This window comes from Lontra canadensis, unplaced genomic scaffold (genome assembly GCF_010015895.1).
Source record: "Lontra canadensis isolate GAN:19392208 unplaced genomic scaffold, GSC_riverotter_1.0 scaffold2, whole genome shotgun sequence".
NCBI lineage: Eukaryota > Metazoa > Chordata > Mammalia > Carnivora > Mustelidae > Lontra > Lontra canadensis.
The window spans coordinates 66,159,367-66,183,268 of record NW_022630996.1 but is presented as its reverse complement, the minus strand read 5'-3'; the positions used below and the strand labels follow the sequence as shown (position 1 = coordinate 66,183,268).

Sequence of the window (23,902 nt, the reverse complement as noted above, 5' to 3'; positions counted from 1 at the left end):
ATTTCTATCCAATCAATAAGCAATCTGAAAATTATACCTGCCCCTTTTTGCCTCCATGGCAGACAAGCACATGTAAGCAATGAAGCAATAGCTACTGTTATGATTATCTCAGGGTGCATCTGGAACTGCCTTATTCTCTTTCTAAATTGTTTTTCTGGTGGAAGAACTGTGTACTAATTTATGCTGAGGAAGATGTTGGTGGTGGTGTAGAATGCTGATGAATAGTGGTTCTAGTGGAAATGCATGTGTTTTTCAAAAATAGTCTCCATTCAAATGCAGTTAATTAGGAAGCTTTTCCAAAATAAGCAGTTATACAAGCAAACTTTAAGTATTTAATTATTACTTCATGAGCAGAAATGCAATCATCACTGCCATCTTGCCAGTAAGTCAGAAATCTGTCATTTCTGTTCAAATTAGAAATGATGCCACATTGTCTCCAAACCATGCTACCTAGAGGCAAGTTCATATATTTAAGGTGGTTGTATTTATTTTCTAATCTGAGCACCTTCAATGAATTGTTAAAAAGAGGGGGGAAGCTCTCTTTCCAATCTAGGAAGTGGCTGGCATCACACCTCCCTGGGCATTGATGGAAAGGTATAACTTTGGTCGTTTTCCATTTCAAGTCTGGGAAACCAACACTTGATTCTTAATGAGCTGTAATGAGGAGAGTGGATGATGGCAAAATGGGGAGAGTACTAAAAGTCAAGAATCTGTAGATCTTCTTGTGAATCTGTGTGCAGAGCTCCCCTTCCTTGTTTAGGGTAGTTCTTCAATAAGCTCCTTAGACCTCAGAATCTACATTTAAAAAAAAAAAGTTCAAAATATTCAAGTTCCATGTGTTTAGGATCATATTTATCTGCTTATTCTACTATGATCTCAACAGTTTAATTCATGGTACACGTATATTGCTCGGGCAGGCCACGCTCTCTATTATGTAGTGGGAATAGCATTCTCTGCTTTTTTTTTTTTTTAAGATTTTATTTATTTATCTGTCAGAGAGAGTGAGCACAGGCTCCCTGCTGAGCAAGGAGCCCGATGTGGGACTCTATCCCAGGACGCTGGGATCGTGACCTGAGCCGAAGGCAGTCACTTAACCAACTGAGCCACCTAGGCATCCCGTATTCTCTGCTTCTTAATTTATTCGTTTCACTTATTCAGCAAGTATTTATTGAATTTTTTGATGTAACAAGTACCATGGTAGATGCTATATAATGCAAAGACCATTCTTTCTATAAAAGAAGCCAGTCACGTCTCTAGGAAAATCAATATTAGTGATATTAATATTAACTGAGCACATATGAGGATCTCTTGACAGTGTGTGGTATTCCAAAAAAAGTCCAAAAGTTAAGCAATTATCATGAGGTAAAGACATCTGAAAATCCTAATTATGTCACCAAATTTGTATTTATGAGCAGGGATTGACTGGGCTTTCATATGAGATGGTGGGGTGAGAATGAGAAGCGCTCCTCTCACTTACTCAAATTTCCATCAGAAAATCAAAGTTGCTTTGAAGACTTATGGGAGAATGATACTGTTTTCTAAACAATTTTTTGGTGTCACATACGTATAGTAATGCACACATGCACACATATACCCACACATACGCACACAGAGTCTCTGGACATCAAGTTCCTACTTTTACCATGCACTGTACTGTTTCCATAAAAATAAACTCATTTTATACTCACAACAAACCTGCAAGCCACTCATTATTCCTCTTAATTTATATTGGACTAACTGAAACTGCTAGAAGAGAGAGGCTGAGATTCAAGCTAATCAGTCTCCAAGGAATAATTTTTCCCTATCACAAAAATAAAATAAATAAGTGAATGAAGCCCTCTAAAGTGAGTTTTCCATTACCCAGTCTATGGCAGAGATTCAGGAAGACAATGGGGACCAAAAAGACTTTTCTGGTTTCACTGCCACTTAATCGGGGGTGGGAAAGCATTCTGTTTGAAGCAGGATTTTATTTGGGACACTATAATAGAATAGGTTGGGGAATATTAGAATTCTTAAAGCAATCTCTTACACACAACAGTGAAAAGTCAAATGTGAGCTTTCATACAAAAAATATGAATTCAATCCTCAAAGCTCTGAGCTGGTATTACCATCAAGGAGATATGAAGAACAGCAATTGATTTTTTCTCTTCCTTTTTAATAATCAGGACACATATTCACAACCGCTCGAAACAAGACGACCACCTTGTATTTTCCTAGTGCCTATCTCTCAGCTTCAAGAGCTTAATAGATTTTTAAAATTGTAATTGCTCCCCTTACTCTCTCTGGGAACTAGGGCCTCTGCATCATCCCAAAGCTACAAAAAGTTAACAGCGGCAGCTTGAAATTTTGTGTCATCTGGATGAAGGCTAAGTAATTGGGGCAGCCTTTAGCGTGGTGATTAATAGCTCTGAAGTCAGGCAAATCTGATTCTTAATCCAGTTTCTGCCTTTCAATGTTGAGCAAGTTTCTAGACAGGCCTGTGCCTTACCTTCCATATCTTTGTATGGAATAATAATAGGTAATACTTCATAAGGTTATTGTGAAGATTAAGGGAGTTAACAAGTGTGAAGTGCTTAGCAGATTTCTGGTTTACAGTGAAAGCTCAGTGGGTGTTACTGTGTAATCATCATTACAATAATAAAATAATTTGGGAGCAGAACACCCATATTTCTAATTAAATGCCTTACTCTAGGCAGCATTCTTGCCGCATTAAAGACATGCCTATTATTTGCATGAATGTAAAATTCTTGGTGTAAGAAAATACATTTTTCTCTCCCTGCACCCAAAATATTAATTATTAAAAATAACTAATTACTACAAAATTCTTCCTGAACTGAAACATAAAATGCCCACTGGCAATACCTAATGTCTTAAAGATGACTCTTGTTAAGATAACTGTCATATTCAATTTATAATTCATTTTCAACCTTTTAATGAATCATTGAGAATAGTTAACATGAAGCTTTCTTTCACTTTATAAATGCTATTTTTTTCTATTAAATAAGCTTCTAAAGCCCCCTCTTTTAGACAAAGTATGAGAAGAGAACTTTGAATAACTAGCAAGTCAATGATAGAATTGTATGTTAAGTCTTGTGTGTCAAGTGTATTATCGTGAATTTTATTCATTTTTTCATTTTTTTTGAAATTTATTGATACTGAGAATAGGTAGGTATTTTTACTTCTTTCATATTTATTCTGTGTCTCTCTATATGTAAAGATTGTGTAATTATTTCAGGGAGCGAATGTCATCTTAAGTTGTCTTCCAAGTTATTTGACCAGTGCAAGTGTCCTGTCATTTAAGGAAAAGGCAAGGCATTCTGAGTGCTGACAATGTATCTACTGCTATGTGAGAAAGAGGAAAAAAAACCCACTTGACTTTTTTCTCTAATTCTTAACCAGTCCAAACTAGGTAATGCTCCGTAGCAGTTTGTGATTATCACTCTATTGCACTTTATAGTTGTTTAGCATTTTACATGTAACTGTCCCCTCTTAGACTGTTAATTTCTGATGTCAAGACCCTTTAAGGAATTGACATTTAGAAGAGTTTCTCTTTTTGTTGTTAAATAACAAACCTTCATTTATTTATTTAGTGATTTAATTTTTTTTATTAACATATGATGTATTATATGCTTCAGGGGTACAGGTCTGTGAATCATCAGCCTTACACAATTCACAGCACTCACCATAGCACATACCCTCCCCAGTGTCCATCACCCAGCCACCCTATCCCACCTCATCCCCCAACCCTCAGTTTGTTTCCTGAGATTAAGAGTCTCTTTTGGTTTGGCTCTCTCCAGATCCTATCTTGTTTCATTTTCTCCCCCCCTTCCCCCCTGGCCCCCCCCCCCCGCCTTTCAAATTCCTCATATCAGAGAGATCACATGATAATTGTCTTTCTCTGATTGATTTTTTTCACTCAGCATAATACCCTCTAGTTCCATCCACATTGCAAATGGCAAGATTTTGCATAGTATGCCATTGTGTGTATCGCATCCTCTTTGTCCATTCATCTGTTGATGGACATCTAGGCTCTTTCCATAGTTTGGCTATTGTGGACATTGCTGCTATAAACATTGGGGTGCACAAGTCCCTTCTGATCACTACATTTGTATCTTTAGGGTAAATACCCAGTAGGGCAATTGCTGAGTCATAGGGTAGCTCTATTTTCAACTTTCTGAGGAACCTCCCTACTGTTTTCCAGAGTGGCTGCCCCAGGTTGCATTCCCACCAACAGTGTAGGAGGGTCACCTTTCTCCCTGTCCTCAGCAACATCTGTCATTTCCTGACTGGTTAATTTTAGCCATTCTGACTGGTATGAGACGGTATCTCATTGTGGTTTTAATTTGTATTTCCCTGATGCCAAGTGATGTTGAGCACTTTTTCTTGTGTCTGTTGGATGTCTTCTTTGCAGAAATGTCTGTTCATGTTCTCTACCCATTTCTTGATTGGATTATTTGTTCTTTGGGTGTTGAGATTGATAAGTTCTTTATAGATTTTGGATACTAGCTCTTTATTTGATACATCATTTGCAAATACCTTCTTCCATTCTGTCGGTTATCTCTTGGTTTTGTTAACTGTTTCCTTTGCTGTGCAAAAGCTTTTTATTTTTTATTAAGTTTTTAGTTTTAATTCCAGTATAGTTAACATTCAATGTTGTATTAGTTTCAGGTGTACAATATAGTGATTCAACAATTCTATATGTTACTTAGTGCTCATCGTGGTAAGTGTACTCTTAATCCCCTTCACCTCTTTTACCCATCCCTCCTCCACCTCCCCTTTGGTGACTATCAGTTTGTTCTCTGTACTTGAGTCTGTTTCTTGGTTTGTCAATCTCTCTTTCTCTCTTTTTTTTTCTTTGTTCACTTGTTTTGTTTCTTAAATTCCACATATGAGTGAAATCATACGGAATTTGTTTTTGTCTGACTTTTTTGCTTAGCATTATACTCTCTAGCTCCATTCCATGTTGTTGCAAATGGCAAGATTTCATTTTTTAGGGCCAAGTAATATTCCATTGTATGTATGTACCAGTTCTTCTTTATCCATTCATCTACCGATGGACACCTGGGCTGCTTCCATATTTTGGCTATTGTAGATAACGCTGCAATAAACATGGGGGTGCATATATCCTTTTGAATTAGTACTTTCATATTTTGGGGATAAATACCAAGTTGTGTGATTACTAGATTGTAGGATAGTTCTATTTTTAGCAATTCTTGAATGTATCAGTACTTAATGGTTAGTTGGATGAGTATGTGGTTAGATGGATGGCTGAAGCAGCATGACACAGTGGAAAGTGTGCCCTGCTTTACCATTGCTTGATTTGATAGAACTCACAAAATTACTAAACATAAATTGCCTCTTCTAAATGGTAGACTTAGACTATGTGATACCATCCTTACTAGTCTACTAGACTGAGCCCTTAACTTCCAGCCTTCTGGTACATACAGACCAACTCAGCTCCAGTTCCACACTTGAGAACAGGCCCACCTCATATTCTGATATTCTGGCCCACTGGGTCATGGTTCATTTAATGAAAGTCAACTATAGCTCCAACCTCAGTTTTCAATTTTGCCAAAGATGCTTAAGGAAGCTTTTTTTTTTTTTTTTTCCTTTCCTCTTTGATTCCTCTAGCCCTACCCAACTTGTGGCTTATGTTCTCCTGTGCCCGAGATCTCTCTTCTCAGGTCTCAGCTACCCCATTTCTGACCCCCAGTCACCTGCTATTAAATTTATGCTTTTAACTTCTGGATTTGATAGACACACTGGATTGTGAATTCTGTATGTATGCTTTGCTAATGGCATTTATATCCCATGTGTGTATTCCTCCTCTCTTAATAAGGGGACTAGAATATATCCTGGGGAATATCATTAATCCCTTAGAAGGAAGGAAACTGGAAATAGCAGCACCATTTCCTGGCAAGAAAAATGAAGTAAGAAATGAGGTATATAATTTAGTCTGATGACTGTAAAATGTGAACATTCACGGGAGATGGCAAAAAAGTTGGTAGAACTCTGTTATAATTGCAAAATTTTATACTGAAATTCATTTAATGTCATAATTAAAGGGAGTTTTAGAGATAAATGCTGTTTAAATGAAGATACCAAGAGTAACTGAAGGAGCCTCACCCCTGGTCAGTGAGCTGTTGTTATAAAATCCTCTACATAATCTGTAATAATATGAAAATATATTTTTAGCCACTCTGAATTCTTAATTGCCACCCCGCCTCTGGTTAATGAAGCTGAGGCACTTTTGAGCCTTGAGGCACAGGTGCTTAATGTCCAAGGCACGTGGTCGCTTTTCTAAGGCTGTTATTCCAGTGTTATAATAAAGGAAGAAAAACTGTGGGTTAACACGAGTAGTCCCTAGTTCCAATCCAGTCTTTGAAATTGCACACAATATGTAAAGGACATGTTAAAAAAATGCCTAGTGAGTAAGATGGGAAGAGAACTAATATTTTCCCCTGATTGTAAGCTTGTAGTTCCAAAGCTTTAGCTCTATCTCGATGTTGTACTTCTGCCTCAACTCTTAAGTGACGACCCTTACAAGCCATTATTTCAGTTATTTGAGCAACTGGATTTTTGTCCTTATATTGAAGCCCACATTCTCATTGCTGATTACATCCTGTCAGTAGTTTTTTATTCCCCCATCAGCCAATAATATTACCAAATTCCTGCTTTAATTCTCTTAGATAGGCAATGTAGATGTTTGGTCTAGTTTTGCTGTTTGCTAATGATACTCATGTCCTTTCTGCCTTGATGCCATATGTGTTAGCATCTTATATTTGGGCTTGAATCATCATGTTCCCATGTCCAAATTAATTGCTCCATCATTTCACCCAGCCCTGTGATAATCTGCCCCTCTTCCCTGTGCTTGCTTCCTTATCTGGTCTGCAGTGGCCCTGATATTTAGTTTTATGGCCTGATTTCTTTCTGTAGAGGGTTAGTCATTTTAGAGAAACAGAACTAAAATCTATCCTTTATTTTGTCCATTCATTTTTTATGCATATTTACTTGATATCCTCTATGCACCAGTCATTCTTTTATTTAGGCATGGGATTTAGGCAGAATGATGGGAGACAGGAACATGTGAGCTACTGTTAACCATTCATTTTTGTAATACATATTTGTAATATATATAGGTAACTCTGTGCTCGATAGTATTTTGATGTTGTGGACACAAAAACGGAAAAAACAATTCCTGCCCTCAGAGGATCTATAGACATGAAAACAGATGAGTTAATATCATGTAACATGTCTAGTGATAGAAGTAGAGGAGATAATATGGGAGCATGGATTAATACAATGTGACAGTGATGAGGTAGGAGGGAGTTTGTATAGTGCATCAGGAGGACAGACCTTAAGGGAGATGGTAAAGCACAGCTATTTCTTAACAAGGGAGCTAGACATAGGTTATTTGAGTTCAAATTCCCTCTCCTATTAACTCAGTGACCACAAGTGTGTGATTCTAAGTGCTGATTAATAGATCTGTAAATTGTAAATTAAAAAAGAACTCTTTTTAAAGAACTTACAAGTTTTTTAAAGAAAGAACTTATTTTATAAGGTTGATTTGAGGAATAAATGGATAATAAATGAAATAATTCATAATAAATGAATAAATGAAATAATAAATGAAACAATTCATCACATACTTAGCTTAATACCTGACACATAGTTTATGCTTAGTAGTTCATCACTATTATTCTACAAGCAATGAGAGAATTCAAGAGGATTATATTATTATTTTTTAATTGAAGTGTAGCTGACACCCAATGTTACGTTAGTTTCAGGTGTACAACATAGCGATTCAACATCCCTATATACGTGCTCACCACAAGTATAGCTGCCATCTGCCACCATACAATGCTATTATAATACCTGTGACTATATTCTCTCCTACTCAGGAGGAGTTTAAGCAGAGGAATTATGTGGCCAGAACTCTCTTTGAAATAGAGCACAGTCATAATTATAAGGGTAATAGTTTTGAAAAATATGTGGTAAACCCATTGGCAGCATCTAGCATGAACTGAAGCTTATAGAAGAAGCTTATCCCAGAGTTAGAGTCCACAGATAAATAAGAACCTAGCTGTAGTGTGAATGAGGGTCACCCATGGAGACTATATGGAGTAGATAGATCGTTGGCTGAAGAAGGCATTGTATGGAACACAGAAATATGTGGGGTATTATTTGAAGAAGAAATGTTTATGAATGGTCATAGATGTGTTTGGTAACAAGCAACAAAATGGAGGCTTCATCCTCCTGGCAAAATCATGGGAAAGCGTTCCAGAGGGAACAAAGAGCTGGTGTTGGGGAAGGAGTAAGAGCTCACTAATTTAACTAGGGGGAATAGACTTTGTGTGCCGAGAATAGCAAGTCCCAACACTGAAAATTTCAGTGAGGCTAAAATACATGAAGCAGTAGATGAAGGATATAAAACAATGTAATCAATGTCCCTAGTAAATATTACAGTAGAGACCTCATAGTAATAGGTGCTCCAAGGATATAGTGGCAGCTTGTGTTTGAGATTGGTCGTTGGACTGGCAGAGGAAATGGTGGTGAGTCAGCAGAACCACAATCTGAAAATGGATGGATTGAAAGAGAATGAGCAGACTGCAGTTATGGTTTTTTTTTTTTGTCTTTTTTTAAAGATTTATTTATTTATTTGAGAGAGAGGCGGGGAGAGAGTGCAAGCATGCAAGTTGGGAGAGTGGCAGGAGAGAATTTTCAAGCACACTGTCCCTGAATGGGGAGCCCAAACCTGGGGTTCGATCCCATGACTCATGAGATCATGACCTGAGCCCAAAACAAGAGTCGCGTAAGCAACTGAGCCATGCAGATGCCCCAGTGTTCTGCTTCTTTGAGAGAATTCATTAAGTGTTTGTTGATAAGTTAGGAATAAGGCTGAACTGAAAGTTATTTCCAGAGTGCCATGAATTTCCAAACACTGATGAGCCTCACCGTATTCTTTCAGTCACAGAAAAATTAAATAACAGCTTGATTAATATGAGATCTGGTTATGCTATTAGAGAGAAATATAACCAACCTGTTTGCCTTCTTTAAAGGATTTTCCAGAAAAGGAGAAGTCTACAGCAAAAGCCTTGGAAGATGTAAAGGCAAACTTTTACTGTGAATTATGTGACAAGCAGTATCACAAGCACCAGGAGTTTGACAATCATATTAATTCTTACGATCACGCTCATAAGCAGGTAAGCCAAAGTGGGGGAAATACTTCTCATTCCTAGATTTCTACCTTCAGAATAGAATGTATGTATTTGGCCTTATGTACTGTCATCTAAGATACAGAGGTGAAACTATTTATTTATTTATTTATTTATTTACTATTTTTCTTGAAAGGTTGTTTTCTGTTTAAAGGTCAGGTGAAATATTTTTTCCTAGAAGTATCTTAAGCCCATAGGTGAATTTAAAGATGGTCTAAAAGTAGACTGATACTTATTTGAGAATTATACATATGGGGAAAACTGAACCCAATAAAAAGAGTGTCCTATTTAAAACCAACTTACTAGTCAGTGGCAGAACCAGAACACTGGGCAGAATCGATTATAGGGTTCTTTCAAAACTTCTGAGGTTTAGGGAATCCTAGGACTGTGGGAAAAGTAATTAAGAATACCCTCTTAAGAGAGTCAAAATGGTTACTTGATAGATGAACCACTGCAAATGAACAAACAAACAAATTTCAGGGAGGCTAAGTTGTGTGGTAATTCAGATAGAAATGCTTCATTCCTTCTTCTAAAGAGACCATATATATACATAATCAGTTGAGATATTTTATACACGGCTGCTAATATTCTCTATTACCAACTCTCCATGAAAGAGGAGGCTGTTAATCTTATCCTGTTAGATTTTTAACCTTGTTGCATGAGGTATGGAGATATTGGCCACTTATGAATTGGGAGTGTTAAATACCCCTAAGACAGAAATCCCACCTGGCCAGAGGATTATTGCTAACAGCTATGAGGAGGTGCACATTCCTGATGCTGAATGGACCTGATATCTTGGAATGTGTGGGTAAGTCTTGTATAATCTAGACCTAAAATATTTATTCAGAATAAACAACAATAAATATTTTGACTAACAATGCCAGTATTTACTGACTGCGTCCAAAATATTTGGCCTTGAGAGATGCAAGGAATCGGTTTCTATCTTTAAAGACATAGTGTGTATCTATAATTGGTCGTATTTCTCAGACAAGAGCAAGGACATGAAATAAACTGTTTTAGGACTGTGATTCCTAAATCTTACTGTGCATCATAATCACTTTGGAACTTAATAACACAGATGCCCAGACTCTCATTTGGGAATTGTAATTCAATAGTTCTGTGGGGGCCCAAGAACTTGCATTTTAAAATCACACATCATGGAATTTTGCAAGGATATTTAAAACTGAACTATGAGGCTATGATCCAACTCCAACTCTGATCTCCTTTCTGCCCCCACCCCCCACCACCATGTATTATTTTTAAGTAAATTCCAGACGTCATGTTATTTTTCCTAAACTTGTTTCGAGATGGACAATGGTGCTTAACAACATATCCTCTATAAGACCTAAAAAGTAACAGTAGTATCTTCATATCAGTTGGTGATCTTGTTTCTTTAGTTGTCTCATAAATGATTTTTAAATTTGGGTTTCTTAAAATCAGGCTCCAAAAACATCCACACTTTTGGTTGACACGTCTTTAAGTTTCTTTTAATATATATTTAAACTATAGGTTTTCCAGTCCCTCTTTACATTTGACCTCTTGCAATTTATCTGCTGAAAAAACTGGATGTATTCAGGGTTTTGCTGAATGCAACCCAGTGTTGTCTTTTTTCATTTTCTCTGTCTTCTGTGTTTCTTTTAAACTGATTGTTACACGGAGAGATCTGAACAAGTTCCAGTTCATATTTTTTTCCTTGGCAAAAATATATCACAAGGCATTTTGTATCCTTCCATGAAGAGGCATATGATGTCTAGTTGTCTCTATTTTTAGGACTGTAAGTTTGGGAAATGGGTTTAGATGCTACCAGTGTGATCCACCCATCAAGTCCATCACTTACATTTTTCCACTAATGGTTTCTGTAGTCATAGATGATCATTTGTTTAAATCCCTTACTTCATTTGGAGTTGTAAAATGATGATTCTAATTCTATCATCTTCTTGTCATCTATTAGTGAACTATATCTATAACGAGAAATCCTTATAATTCCCTATAAGAATCACTCACAGAGGATTTTATGTAGGTGGTCTTAGGCCGCATATATACAAATTCTCCGTGTATATATAGATATAGTATATAAATAACCAGAGAAGGTTCTCATGGGATAGCTACAGTTGATCTGTACCCAAACATGCTTAAGTCGATGGGATGGGATGGGATGGGATGGGATGGGATGGCATCCTTCACGTGGAAACACAAGAATCGAAGGCAAGGAAATAGAAGAGCATAGGGCATCTTTTCAAACTGTCGAAAGTATTTGGACTATGAAGGGGATGAATTCTCCACATCTGACTGATGTGCCATAGCCTCCCTTATACTCTGAAATTGTGCCTGATCACTTTCCCTTTTTATTAATTTCTTCAGTCTTATTTCCATTGACTTTCCAACGTGTTGAAAAAACCACCTTCCTCAATTCTTTTATTTCATCTGTGCCTGCTTGCTTGCTTTCTTTCTTTCTTTCTTTCTTTCTTTCTTTCTTTTTTTCTTTCTTTCTTTCTTTCTTTTTCTGTAGGTTTACCAGCATTTTAATATTCCTTGGTATGTTCCTTCACCAAATAGTGATTGAGTTTCAAATATGTGCTATTGTGCTACTTGTGAAAAATGGGCCAATTTGGTCTCTGACTTCCAGGAGCCTGCATTCTAACTGGGGAGACAGACCTGTCAACCCATCTTTAAAATACATTGATTTAAGAGTTCTAGAAATTACATACCTAAGATACCAAGAAAACCTACAAAACTGATTTAAGAAAGAAGAAAAGACAAGTGAGCTGGAATTTTTTAAGAATGAATATAAATCAACCACACAGTCAAGGATGGTAGGGCCTGTCTGATAGAAAACCTCTATCAGGACATACGGCAGTTATAAAGCATGACCGGAGCACAGAGAAACTGCCAGAGATTCACTATGGCCGCTAAAGTCACCGTCATTATCATGAGGAGCTCTTTAAAAATCCTTGAAACTGTATTTCATTTCTCTCATTCTTCTTTTGCAATAGATCTTGCTCTCATTCTTCATTTTGCAATCTCTTTTCACCATTCATGTTTAATCTCACTGTTGAATCTGCTAGGACCTTTGAACTGGACTCCCCACCTCCAGTATTTTCCCTCCTCCAAACCAGGCTATCCACTTAATGGCTGAATTAATCTTCCTAAACTACCACATTCAATGTGTGATGACTGACTTTTTCAAAAGTCTGAGCTACTTAGTCTGTCAATTCAAAACGTCCACAGTCTGGCTCTTCCTTCCATTTCCAGATTTATCTCCTGCAACTCCAGAATTTCCCTACAGTTTCTCAAAAGATGCCTTATGCTTTCCCACCTGCTCATCTTGGCTCATAATCTTCCCTCTGCCTGGGATGCCCTCCCATTTCGTGGCTGTATTTCAACATATGCTCCTGCGTATTTAATGAATAGATTGACAATTTATATCTAGATATTCAAAGAGCTGAAGTCTCATGGTAAGCGGAATTAACAGCATTTTCCAAATTCTCTTTGATCAAAATCTATTAACATTGTGCAGAATTTTGTCCAAGCTGCCCACTTTGGAAAACAATGGAATAATAAAGTTTGTGGTAGACCTTAGAAGACTGCTTTCTTGGGTAATGTTCAAACACTTTCATCTGAAGATTTCTTTTAGCCCAAAATTTTGACAATAACTTGAATTTTAAATGAAGCTGAGTTTACAATTTCCCTTTTAAATGAAACTGAATTTTATGTACAGAAAAAGGAAGTATGCACTAAAGTAAAACATGCAAGTCTTTTTTTTTTTTTAAATTCCAAAGCTAAATATGTCTATTTGCTTCTTGCTTCAGTAAGGGCTCCTCTTGATTGTGAGGATGATTATAATGATAGTGGTGAGGATTTGGCTGAGAGTATTTTTTGGTCTGAGTAATATGAATAGCTTCTATAATTTTATTTTCCATGTGGGTTCAGACAAAATATCTGGCCTCTTCTGTTGAACTTCCAACAAGATGGTCTTTTGGGTACACTCTGAAGTGAATCTAAATTCACATGAAATTAATTCTGTCATTCATTAATAGAACAGCAGAGAGCTGGAAACAGGAGAATCTGAATTCTTATAATTATTTAGGATCTTTCAGTTTAGTAAGTGATTTCTAAAGCTTTTATATTGTCTTATATCTAAATAGCAGTATCGTGTTATTTTATTATAAAGATTATTATTATTCAGAGGTATATTGTAAGTCTAAAGAAGTAAGTCAATACATAATTTTAAAGAATAAAGTAAAATAGTCTGAGATTCATAGCTTTTCATTAATTCCATTGGGCATCTTATATTATTTTTCTATAATTTGATCAAAAATTAAGATATTTCTTGGTATTATTGGTAGAGAAGGATAGCGTATCAGTAAAAAAGCTGATCTTTTATTATTTATTCAACAAGGGGAAAATTAGTTTCTAGTTTTGACAGCCCAACTCTCATAGAACTCACATTTTTGGAAATAACTCAGTTGTGTTCACTATTGCTTTGAACTTCTTATAATTCCATGTAAATATTGAACATTGCCACTAAACAATTGGAATATATATACAAATTACACTTTCTTGGAGGAAGTCAGTGGTGTAACTATTAATATAACTAACATGTTAATAACAACTAATTCCTTGTGAGACTATCTACAAGTCATAATTCCTTTCTCAAGATGGTGAGCTGCAAGTGTATAATACGGAAATGAAAACCACATGTCTTCAGATGCAGCAAAAATCTCTCCTGCCCCAGAGACATCCTGGCCCATCTCAATTTAGAAAAAAAAACAAAGGAGCCTGATCCCCATACAAATAACCCATAAAAATATCTTCAATAATAAAAAACAAATCCACTTTTAGATCCTCCACATGTGACATTTAATCCTCCTAATCTTCGTTTGCTTCACAATTGGATTTATTTTCACTCAGGAGGAGCTGTTCACTTGTCAAACCTGAATTTGAACTCCAACTGATTCATTCTTAAAATATTGTTTTGGATTCTCCCCAGCTCTACCTGCACAGGATAAAATAACAGAACAGAGTCATCTTTGCTATCTTGTCTCCAAGAGGAAAAGACACCCAAAACTGCTAGAGAAATTCAGTCCAATTACACCTTGCTTTATTCCTACAATAAAATTTATATTTTCTCCAGATACTGCCCAAATTAGCCTAATAATATATTTCAGCATAGTATGTTTAAGTTACTAGCCCTCTTAACGTATCAACAAAACTTCAAGTTCTGGTTAATTTGTAGGATTGGCAAGATTGAAGAAATATAAACTCAACCAACTAGAATGGAAATTCTCAGAAACATATTTGTTGGTAAAAGTTAAATACTACTTATCTCCATTTATATTTTGCATTCTATAAACCCAGGTTTCTGGACTATATATTCCTCACTGCCCCCACTGCCCACCCCCTGGAATCAGCCAGCAGCAACTGGAAACTCCATCAGCAAAAAAAATACAAAAGACCCAGAGTTGATCTTGGGTTCCGACTCATCAGTTAGTGTTGCTAAAATGCTGCTCTCACCCTGGCTAAGAGGCTTTTTGATCTTAAGGTTGTCTCCTGACGGAAACATAAATTAAAAATCTATATTCTGGCTCTTGCTGTATCCTAGGTGTGCCAAGTACTTTCCTACCTTAAGGCATTTGGCATATATCTCTCTGCAGTGCTCTTCCATCTGACCCTCAACTTCCTGGTTCTTCTTCTGTGTTTGTGTGGTAGCTCAGTGTCCCCTTCTCTAGGGCTCTCTCCTTCGCGCCCTACCTCAAGTGGCCAGTTGTCAGTTCTCCAAGTCTTAATACCTTGTCGGCACTCGGTGGTGGTCGGGCTGGACTTATACTGGCTCTCCAGAGCCACTTGTTCCACAGATAAGAAGTCTGTGAGGTGGTTCTTAAAACATAGTAGCCTGAAATCAGCCATGGTGTGTGATGGGAAATCTCCAGGCACTACAAACAGCGCTTGTTGGATTTTGTTTCATTTTTCCAGAGTGTTGGTATATCAGCACACCATTGCTTATTACTCTGTAAAAACATTTTTTTTTTCCTTTTGACTTTTTTAACCCTCTCCCCTCTTGCCTGCCATTAGTTCCACAAAGAGATTAGCAGAGGACTGTTGGTTCTATTGGCCATGTACCTCTGTCTCTCTCAAATGTACAGCTGTGTCTGGCACATAGTAATGATTTTTTTTTTTTTAAGATTTTATTTATTTGACCGAAAGAGACACAGTGAGAGAGGGAACACAAGCAGAAGGAGTGAGAGAGGGAGAAACAGGTTTCCCGCTAAGCAGGGAGCCCAACGTGGGGCTCAATCCAAGGACCCCAAGGACCCCAAGGACCCCAAGGACCCTGGGATCATGACTTGAGCCAAAGGCAGGCAATTAATGGCAGAGACACCCAGGCACCCCAATAGTAATGATTTTATAAATATGTTTTAAAAAGAATGAGTAACAGAATAAGTTCCTGTAATTGACCATGCCCCTCTCACCTACATTAGTATATTCATCCACCATTGATTAATTACTTCCTTTTTCCCAGTCTTTTTGAGAAATAATTGACATATATTAATGTCTAAATTTATGGTATATAGCATGACGGTTTGATTTACATATATTGTGAAATGATTACAAGAGGAAAAAATGTTTCTTTATGATGAGAACTCCTAGGATTTACTCTTTTAGCAGTTTTTCTTTCTTTCTTTTTTTAAAGATTTTATTTATTTATTTGACAGAGATCACAAGTAGGCAGAAAGGCAGGAAGCAGGCTCCCTGCTGAGCAGAGAGCCCAATGTGGGGCTTGATCCCCAGACCCTGGGATCATGACCTGAGCCGAAGGCACAGGCTTTCACCCACTGAGCCACCCAGGTGCCCCTATTATATGTATTGTATAGCAGCATTAGCTATAGTTATCATGTACATTATATCTCTAGTATCTATTTATCTTACAACTTTTATACCTCTTGACCATCTTCCTCCAATCTCCTCTCCCCCGTTCCACATCTGGTAACTGCAACTCTGATCTATCTTTCTTAATTTCCTGCCTTCTTTCTTTCTATCTTTCTAGCTTTCAGATTTAACATATAAGTGAGATCATACAATATTTGTCTTTTTCTGACTTATTTCACTTAGTGTAATACCTTCAAGTTTCATCCACATCAGAAGTGGTAGGAATTTTTCATTTTGGTGCCAAAATAATATTCCATTATGTAATGTCCATGGATATTTAAGTTGTATCTGTGTCTTGACTATTATAAATAATATTTCTATGATCTTGGGAGTGCAGTTATCTTTTGAGTTTGTGTTTTTTAATATATTATTCCTGACCTGGCATTGCTGGGTCATATGGTAGTGTTATTTTTAACTTTTTAAGGATCCTCCACACTGTTTTCCTTAGTGGCTACAACAATTTACAATTCCACCAACTGTATACAAAGGTTTGCTTTTCTCTACATCCACACCAACATTTGTTACCTCTTGTCTTTTTGGTGATGGACATTTTAACAGGCATAAGATGGTATCTCACTGTGGTTTTAATCTACATTTCCCTACTATCTAAGGATGTTGAGACTTTTGCATACATTCTTTGGAAAAAGGTCTAGTCAGGTCCTTGGTGCATATTTTTTTAATTTATTTATTAGAGAGAGAGAGAAAGAAAGAGAATGAGTAGGGGAGGGGCAGAGGGAGAGAAAGAGAAGCAGGCTCCCTGCGGGGCAGGAAACCTGATGTGGGACTTGATCCCAGGACCCAGAGATCATGACCTGAGCTGAAGGCAGACGCTCAACCAATGGAGCCACCAGGGTGCCCATTGGTGCACTTTTAAATTGAGTTATTTGGGTTCTTTTGCTATTGAGTTGTATCAGTTCTTTATATATTTTGGATATTAACCTTTTATCAGATATATGGTTTGCAAATATTTTTTACCATTCCATAGGTTGTCTATTCACTTTGTTGATGGTTTCTTTTGCTGTGCAGAAGTACTTTAGTGTCATTTAGTCCCACTTACTTACTTACTTACACATTTATTTATTCATTTATTTTGCTGCGTGTGTTTTTGGTGTCATATCAAAGAAATCATTGCCAAAAGCCATGTCAAGGAGCTTTCCTCCTGTTTTCTTCTAGCAGTAGAATTGTGTCTCAGCTCCCTTGCCTGGGTGGGCAGGGAAGGGCTTGCTTCAGGCAACTCTAAATTTCTTGAACAAGCTTTCCCATTGAGAAGAGCAGGGAGTATCCTCAGCCTTGGCTATGAATTAATCCCTCTGCCCGTATGCCCTGTACTGGGTTTGATATGGGGGCTCTCAATTCTGGCCAAATACCTCTGCTCAAGCATCACTGGGCCATACAGTGTCAGGGAGTTGTGGCCATTCCCTGTGGTCAGGTGGAACCTGGAGACACTCTGTACAAACAGTGAGGATGTGACTCAGTTCCCTGCCTGGATTGGGCAAACCAGGTCTAGGACCAGCAAAATTCCGCATTTTGAGGATGCACATCAGGAAGACTTGCACCCCACAGAGTTCCCTGGCCAGATTATAGCACTGAGCTGGTGCTACAAATGAGCAAAGACACTAGTTTTGGGTTACTTCTTGGACGTTTCAACTGGGTCCGCCAAGACTTATGTGCTGGTTGTTGCAAGCCCCTCTCACATTCCTAGTAGCTGAGCCCACACATTCCCCTGCAGTACCTGCAGTGCCAGATCAGATTTGGGGCTCTCGTTAGTGACCAATAATGCTGTGGGTGCTGGTTGTCCCTCCCAGGTTCTCCTTCCCCCTTGGAGGAACCAGAGGCTCGGGGGAGATCTCTCCACGTGGTGCTTCACTGGACTGGGGGAGGGGCATATAGTCAAGGTGTAGCTGCTTCTCTTCTTATAATGTGGTCAGCTTGGTCTCTGAGGTGTGGAGGGCACTTCATCCTCACTCCCATTTTCCAGGATTCTCTTTGTGGTATCTTGTTTTTAAATCGTTACTAACTGTTTTTCTTGTAAAGGGGAGGAAAATCAGGAACAACTTTAATTACCATCTTGGTGATGTCACTCCTTAATCACTTCTTAAATAGAGAAAGGTAAATGTTGTAGTAAATAAGATGGGAACCCCCCCTCCGCCAGTCCCAAGTTATTTGTAATTACTGAAATAAAGTTGTCATGAAAAACCCTTTTTATAATTTAGAAAATATTTGAGCTCATATAAATGCTGATGTGGTGTCCCCCTTTAAGAATTTTAGATGTTATTCTGTAGAAAATTGCTAGTCTTCAAGGGCTTCTAAGCAAGCAAATGAAACGATCAGATTTGTGATTTAACAAAATAAACCTAGAAGCAGTTTAAGGGATGGTACAAAAGGAAAGAGCTTAGCTCTGTGATCAGATATGAGGCTAAGACCCACGAGAGATGATCAGACCCTCTGTACCAGTGACAATGAGAGAAAGTGTGAGAAAGGGTGCATTCAAAAGATTGTCAGTGCCTTGAAACACATGAACACATGGTCTACATCACTAATAATCAACTAAACACAAACTTGGAGAGTTTTTTTTTAAGGTTGTCAAATATGATAAAAGAATGTTACTACCCTCTGTTGACAAGATGTGAGAAAATAAATACTGTCAAACCTTCCTTGTGAGGATATAGAGTGTTTTAGTCTTTTGATGTTCAGTTTGGATTATTTATCAAAAGCTTTAAAATGGGAATTTTCTATCAACAATTCCATCTGGCATGTATTCTAGAAAAATAATCAAATGAATTTCAAGATTTATGCATAAGGATGTTTAAAATAGAAAAATACTGGAAGCATTCTAAACATACAATGAAAAAAACGACTAAATTATGATACATATAGAGTGGACTACTATGTAAAAATTAAAATTGTGTTTTGGATTTATATTTCACACAAAATTTAATTTCTAAAAGGAATGCTTGAATATTTTTCAAAGAATTTAAAAAAATTATTTATTTGAGAAAGAGAGAGAGCACAAGCAGGGAGGAGGGGCAGAGGAAGAGGAAAGAGCAGACTCCCTACTGATCAGGAAGCCTGCAACAGGACTCAGTCTCAGGACCCTGAGATCATGACCTGAGCCAAAGGCAGGCATTTAACCAATTGAGCCTCACAGGTACCCATGAATACTTATTTATATCAAAAATTAAAAATGAAGGGGTGCCTGGGTGTCTCAGTGGGTTAAAGCTTCTGCCTTTGGCTTGGGTCATGATCCCAGGGTCTTGGGATCGAGCCCCGCATCAGGCTCTTTGCTCAGTGGGGAGCCTGCTTCCTCCTTCTCTCTCTGCCTGCCTCTCTGCCTACTTGTGATCTCTCTGTCAAATAAATAAATAAAATCTTTAAAAAAAAAAAAATGGGGGTCTGGGTAGTACAATTGGTTAAGCACCTGACTTTTGGTTTTGGCTCAGCTCATGATCGCAGGGTCATAAGATCAAGCCCCATGTCGGGTTCGACACTCAACATGGAGTTTACATAAGACTCTTTCTCCCTTTGTCTCTGTCCCTCCCCCACCCACTCTCTCTAAAATAAATAAACAAACAAAAAAAATCCCAAACAAACGAATAAAAAAACAACAAAAATTAAAGATCACAGAAGTAGAAAACAATAAGTAAAAGTATATAGCAACAATTTGGTCCCTATCTTTTTAGATAAGTTTCTAAACATTTACATCGAATCATAAATTTTTGTATATAATGTAAACAGAAAATGTGATTGTATTATACATATTATTCTGCCTTCACACATTTTCACTTATATCTTGTCATTCCATAAAGATTTATATTTTATTGTGTTGTTAAGTCAATACCCAGAATTTATATCATTGTGACTTGTAAATTGTTTTTTCATTGAAGCTTCATAGGTGCTATGATTACCTTATGATTATGTTTTCTTTCTTATACAGCTCTTTTCTCCTGGAGTTAGAAATTGCCTAAGTCTTATATTTGCTCAGTTTTATGTCAATGGCTATTACTAATTTATCTCTGAACTGTCTACCATATGTAATAACAAAGTCTTGATTTAAAAAACATTAGATACATGGGGCAATAGATCAGTTGTGTTTTTTTTTCCTTCTTATTTTAGAGAAATGTGCGGTAGACTCCTCTGTCTTTTGGCTGCCGTCCAAGTAGATTGCACTCCACTCCCGCTGCACAGCTATTGTGCTTCTTATCATCATCTTGTGACCGCTTTTGCTTCTTTCCAAGATTGTATTTCTCATTTCCTTGATCTCATGACTTCCCATGTCTTATTTCCTCCTTTTGGTAGAACCTAGTCTCTACAAGGTTTCTACACACACAAGGTAAAAATTGGGGGCCCATGTCTATCAGTAAATGTAAATGTGTTTATTCTACTCTCATTCCTGATTTATTTTTCAACCAGGTTTCTTGTAGGCAGTGTATTGATGGGTTTTGTTTTTTTATCCATTCTGATACCCTATGTCTTTTGATTGGGGCTTTAGCCCATTTACATTCAGGGTAACTATTGAAAGATATGAATTTAGTGCCATTGTATTGCCTGTACGGTGACTGTTACTGTATATTGTCTCTGTTCCTTTCTGGTCTACTACTTTTAGGGTGTCTCTTTGCTTAGAGAACCCCTTTCAATATTTCCTGTAGAGCTGGTTTGGTGTTTGCAAATTCTTTCAGTTTTTGTTTGTCTGGGAAGCTTTTTATCTCTCCTATTTTCAATGATAGCCTAGCTGCATATAGAATTCTTGGCTGCATGTTTTTCTCATTACTGCTCTGAATATATCATGCCAGTTCTTTCTGGCCTGCCAGGTCTCTGTGGATAAGTCCGCTGCCAATCTAATATTTTTACCATTGTATGTTGCAGACTTCTTTTCCCAGGCTGCTTTCAGGATCTTCTCTTTGTCACTAAGACTTGTAAATTTTACTATTATGTGACGGCGTGTGGACCTATTCTTATTGATTTTGAGGGGGATTCTCTGCACCTGCTGGATTTTGATGCTTGTTCCCTTTGCCTTATTAGGGAAATTCTCTCAATAATTCTCTCCAATATACCTTCTGCTCCCCTCTGTCTTTCTTCTTCTTCTGGAATCCCAATTATTCTAATGTTGTTTCGTTTTATGTTATCACTTATCTCTTGAATTCTCCCCTCGTAGTCCAGTAGTTGTTTGTCTCTCTTTTGCTCAGCTTCTTTATTCTCTGTCATTTGGTCTTCTATATTGCTAATTCTATCTTTTGCTTCATTTATCCTAGCAGTAAGAGCCTCCATTTTTTATTGTACCTCATTAATAGATTTTTTTATTTCAACTTGGTTAGATTTTAGTTCTCTTATATCTCCAGAAAGGGCTTTTATATCTCCCGAGAGGGTTTCTCTAATATCTTCCATGCCTTTTTCGAGCCCGGCTAGAACCTTGAAAATCAACATTCTGAACTCTAGATCTGACATATTACCCATGTCTGTATTGATTAGGTCCCTAGCCTTTGGTACTGCCTCTTGTTCTTTTTTTTTTTTTTTTTTTGAGGTGAGTTTTTCCTCCTTTTCATTTTGTCCAGATAAGAATATATGAAGGAGCAAATAAAATACTAAAAGGGTGGCAAAGACCCCAGGAAAAATGTGCTTTAACCAAATCAGAAAAGACTCCAAATCATGGTGGGGAGAAAGGGGGTTAAAAGAAGTTCAGAGGGGCGCCTGGGTGGCTCAGTGGGTTAAAGCCTCTGCCTTCGGCTCAGGTCATGATCCCAGTGTCCTGGGATCGAGCCCCACATCGGGCTCTCTGCTCCACGGGGATCCTGCTTCCTCCTCTCTCTCTCTGCCTGCCTCTCTCTGCCTACTTGTGATCTCTGTCTGTCAAATGAATAAATAAAATCTTAAAAAAAAAAAAAGTTCAGAAAAAAAAAATTAAAAAAAGAAAACAAATAAAGAAAAAAATATGTGTGTGTGTGTGTGTGTGTGTGTGTGTGTGTGTGTATGAATATACACATGCATATATATATTAGACTGGTGACTAGAACAGGGTCACCCACTTAGTTTTGGGAGTATTTTGGTCTCTTAGAAGAAACTACCTCCCAAAATTTTAAAGAATGAAAAACATATATAAAGGTAAACACAATGAAGGGATGGAATATGACTATAAAGATAAAAAAAAAATTTTTTTAATTTCTAAAAAAAGGAGTTGATAAGGTAATTTGGTTAGGAGAATAAAGAAAAAGAAGGTGGAGAGAATTTGCTCAGGCTGGAGACTAGAACAAGCCTAGTGCTAGATTTAGGGTGTATTTTAATCTATTAGAAGGAGTTGTACCCCAAATTTTTTAGAAGAAAAAACCCTATGTGTATATAAAAAATAAAGTTAGATACAATGAAGGATAAAATACAACTATAATAATGAAGGTTCAAAAAAGATTTTTTTTTTTATGAAAGGTATTTTTAAGATAAACTAGTTAAAAATCATTAAAAAGAGGAAAGGGTAAAAGTTTAAAAAAAATTAGCAGTAGAAAAAAATAAAATTAAAAAATTAATTAACTTTGCAAGACTAAAGAATCATGGGGAGAAAGCCATGAATCCTATGCTATGCTTTTTCCTCCTCTGGAATTCCACTGTTCTCTTTGGTAAGTGAACTTGGTCTTGGCTGGATTTCTTGATCTTCTGGGGGAGGGGCCTATTGTAGTGATTCTGAAGTGTCTTTGCCCGAGGTGGAATTGCACTGCCCTTACCAGGGGCCAGGCTAAGTAATCCGCTCGGGTTCGCTTTTGGGAGCTTTTGTTCCCTGAATGCTTTCTATAGAGTTCCAGAGGACAGGAATGAAAATGGCGGCCTCCCAATCTCCGACCTGGAGGAGCTGAGAGCTCGGGGTCCCACTCCTCAGTGTGCCCTCAGAGAAAAGCGCTCAATCACTCCCGTCTCCCTGGCCTCCAGCTGTGCTCTGAGCTCACCCAGCTTGTGACCAAGCATCTCTGTCTCTGGCGCACAGCTCCGCCTGGAGTCTCTGAACCCCATAGATCCCTGAGCTCTTCCTGGGGGGTTCTCCCCAGATCTTATGCAGACCCCACTCACAGAGCAGTGGCCTGTGCCATGGATTACGGTTCAAGGTGACCCCAAGCTGAGAGCTCACTCCTCAGCTCTGTCTCTGTAGCCAGCTTCCCCGCTCTAATAACCTGCGAGCTCTGTGACACTCAGACACCCCCAATCCTTCTGTGACCCTGTGGGACCTGAGGCCACGCTGTCCCCGCATGGGCTTCACCCCAGTTTAGCCTTTGGAGCGATGTCCCTCAATGGAGCAGACTTTTAAAAGTTCTGATTTTGTGCTCCATTGCTCCACCGCTTGCCTGGAGCTGGTCTCTCCCCCCATGGTCTATCTTCCTGTCGCTTTGGATTCACTTCTCTGCTGGTCCTACCTTTCAGAAAGTGGTCGATTTTCTGTTTCTAGAATTGTTGCTCTTCTTCCCTTTGATCTCCTTTGGATTTGTAGGTGTTCAGAATGGTTTGATAAGCTATCTAGCTGATCTCCTGATGCCTGATGTCATCTCAGCCTGCTACTTCTCTGCCATCTTGACTCCTCCGCCATCTTCTAATTTTTCTACTGAATATTATTTCATATTGTATTTGTGTTTATGTGTGTGGGGAAATAGAGACAGAATGAGAGAGAAAGCAAACAAGTGCACATCTGGTTTGATCTACAGTTCACATGCTAGAGGCATTCCTCAATATTTTGTAATTCTTGCCTATTTACCTGACATTCCTATTTATAACTGAGGGACCAAAAATTT

General features: G+C 37.8%; 1 protein-coding gene across 1 annotated transcript in view; it reads left to right on the top strand.

The window, feature by feature from the left end:
• The window catches only part of ZNF804B (zinc finger protein 804B), a 503,497-nt gene that overhangs the window by 394,879 nt on the left and 84,716 nt on the right, over positions 1-23,902 (top strand). The window contains exon 2 of the mRNA XM_032875699.1: positions 9,060-9,203. Coding sequence (XP_032731590.1) covers positions 9,060-9,203 — 144 coding nt within the window. The remainder of the gene's footprint in view (positions 1-9,059; positions 9,204-23,902) is intronic.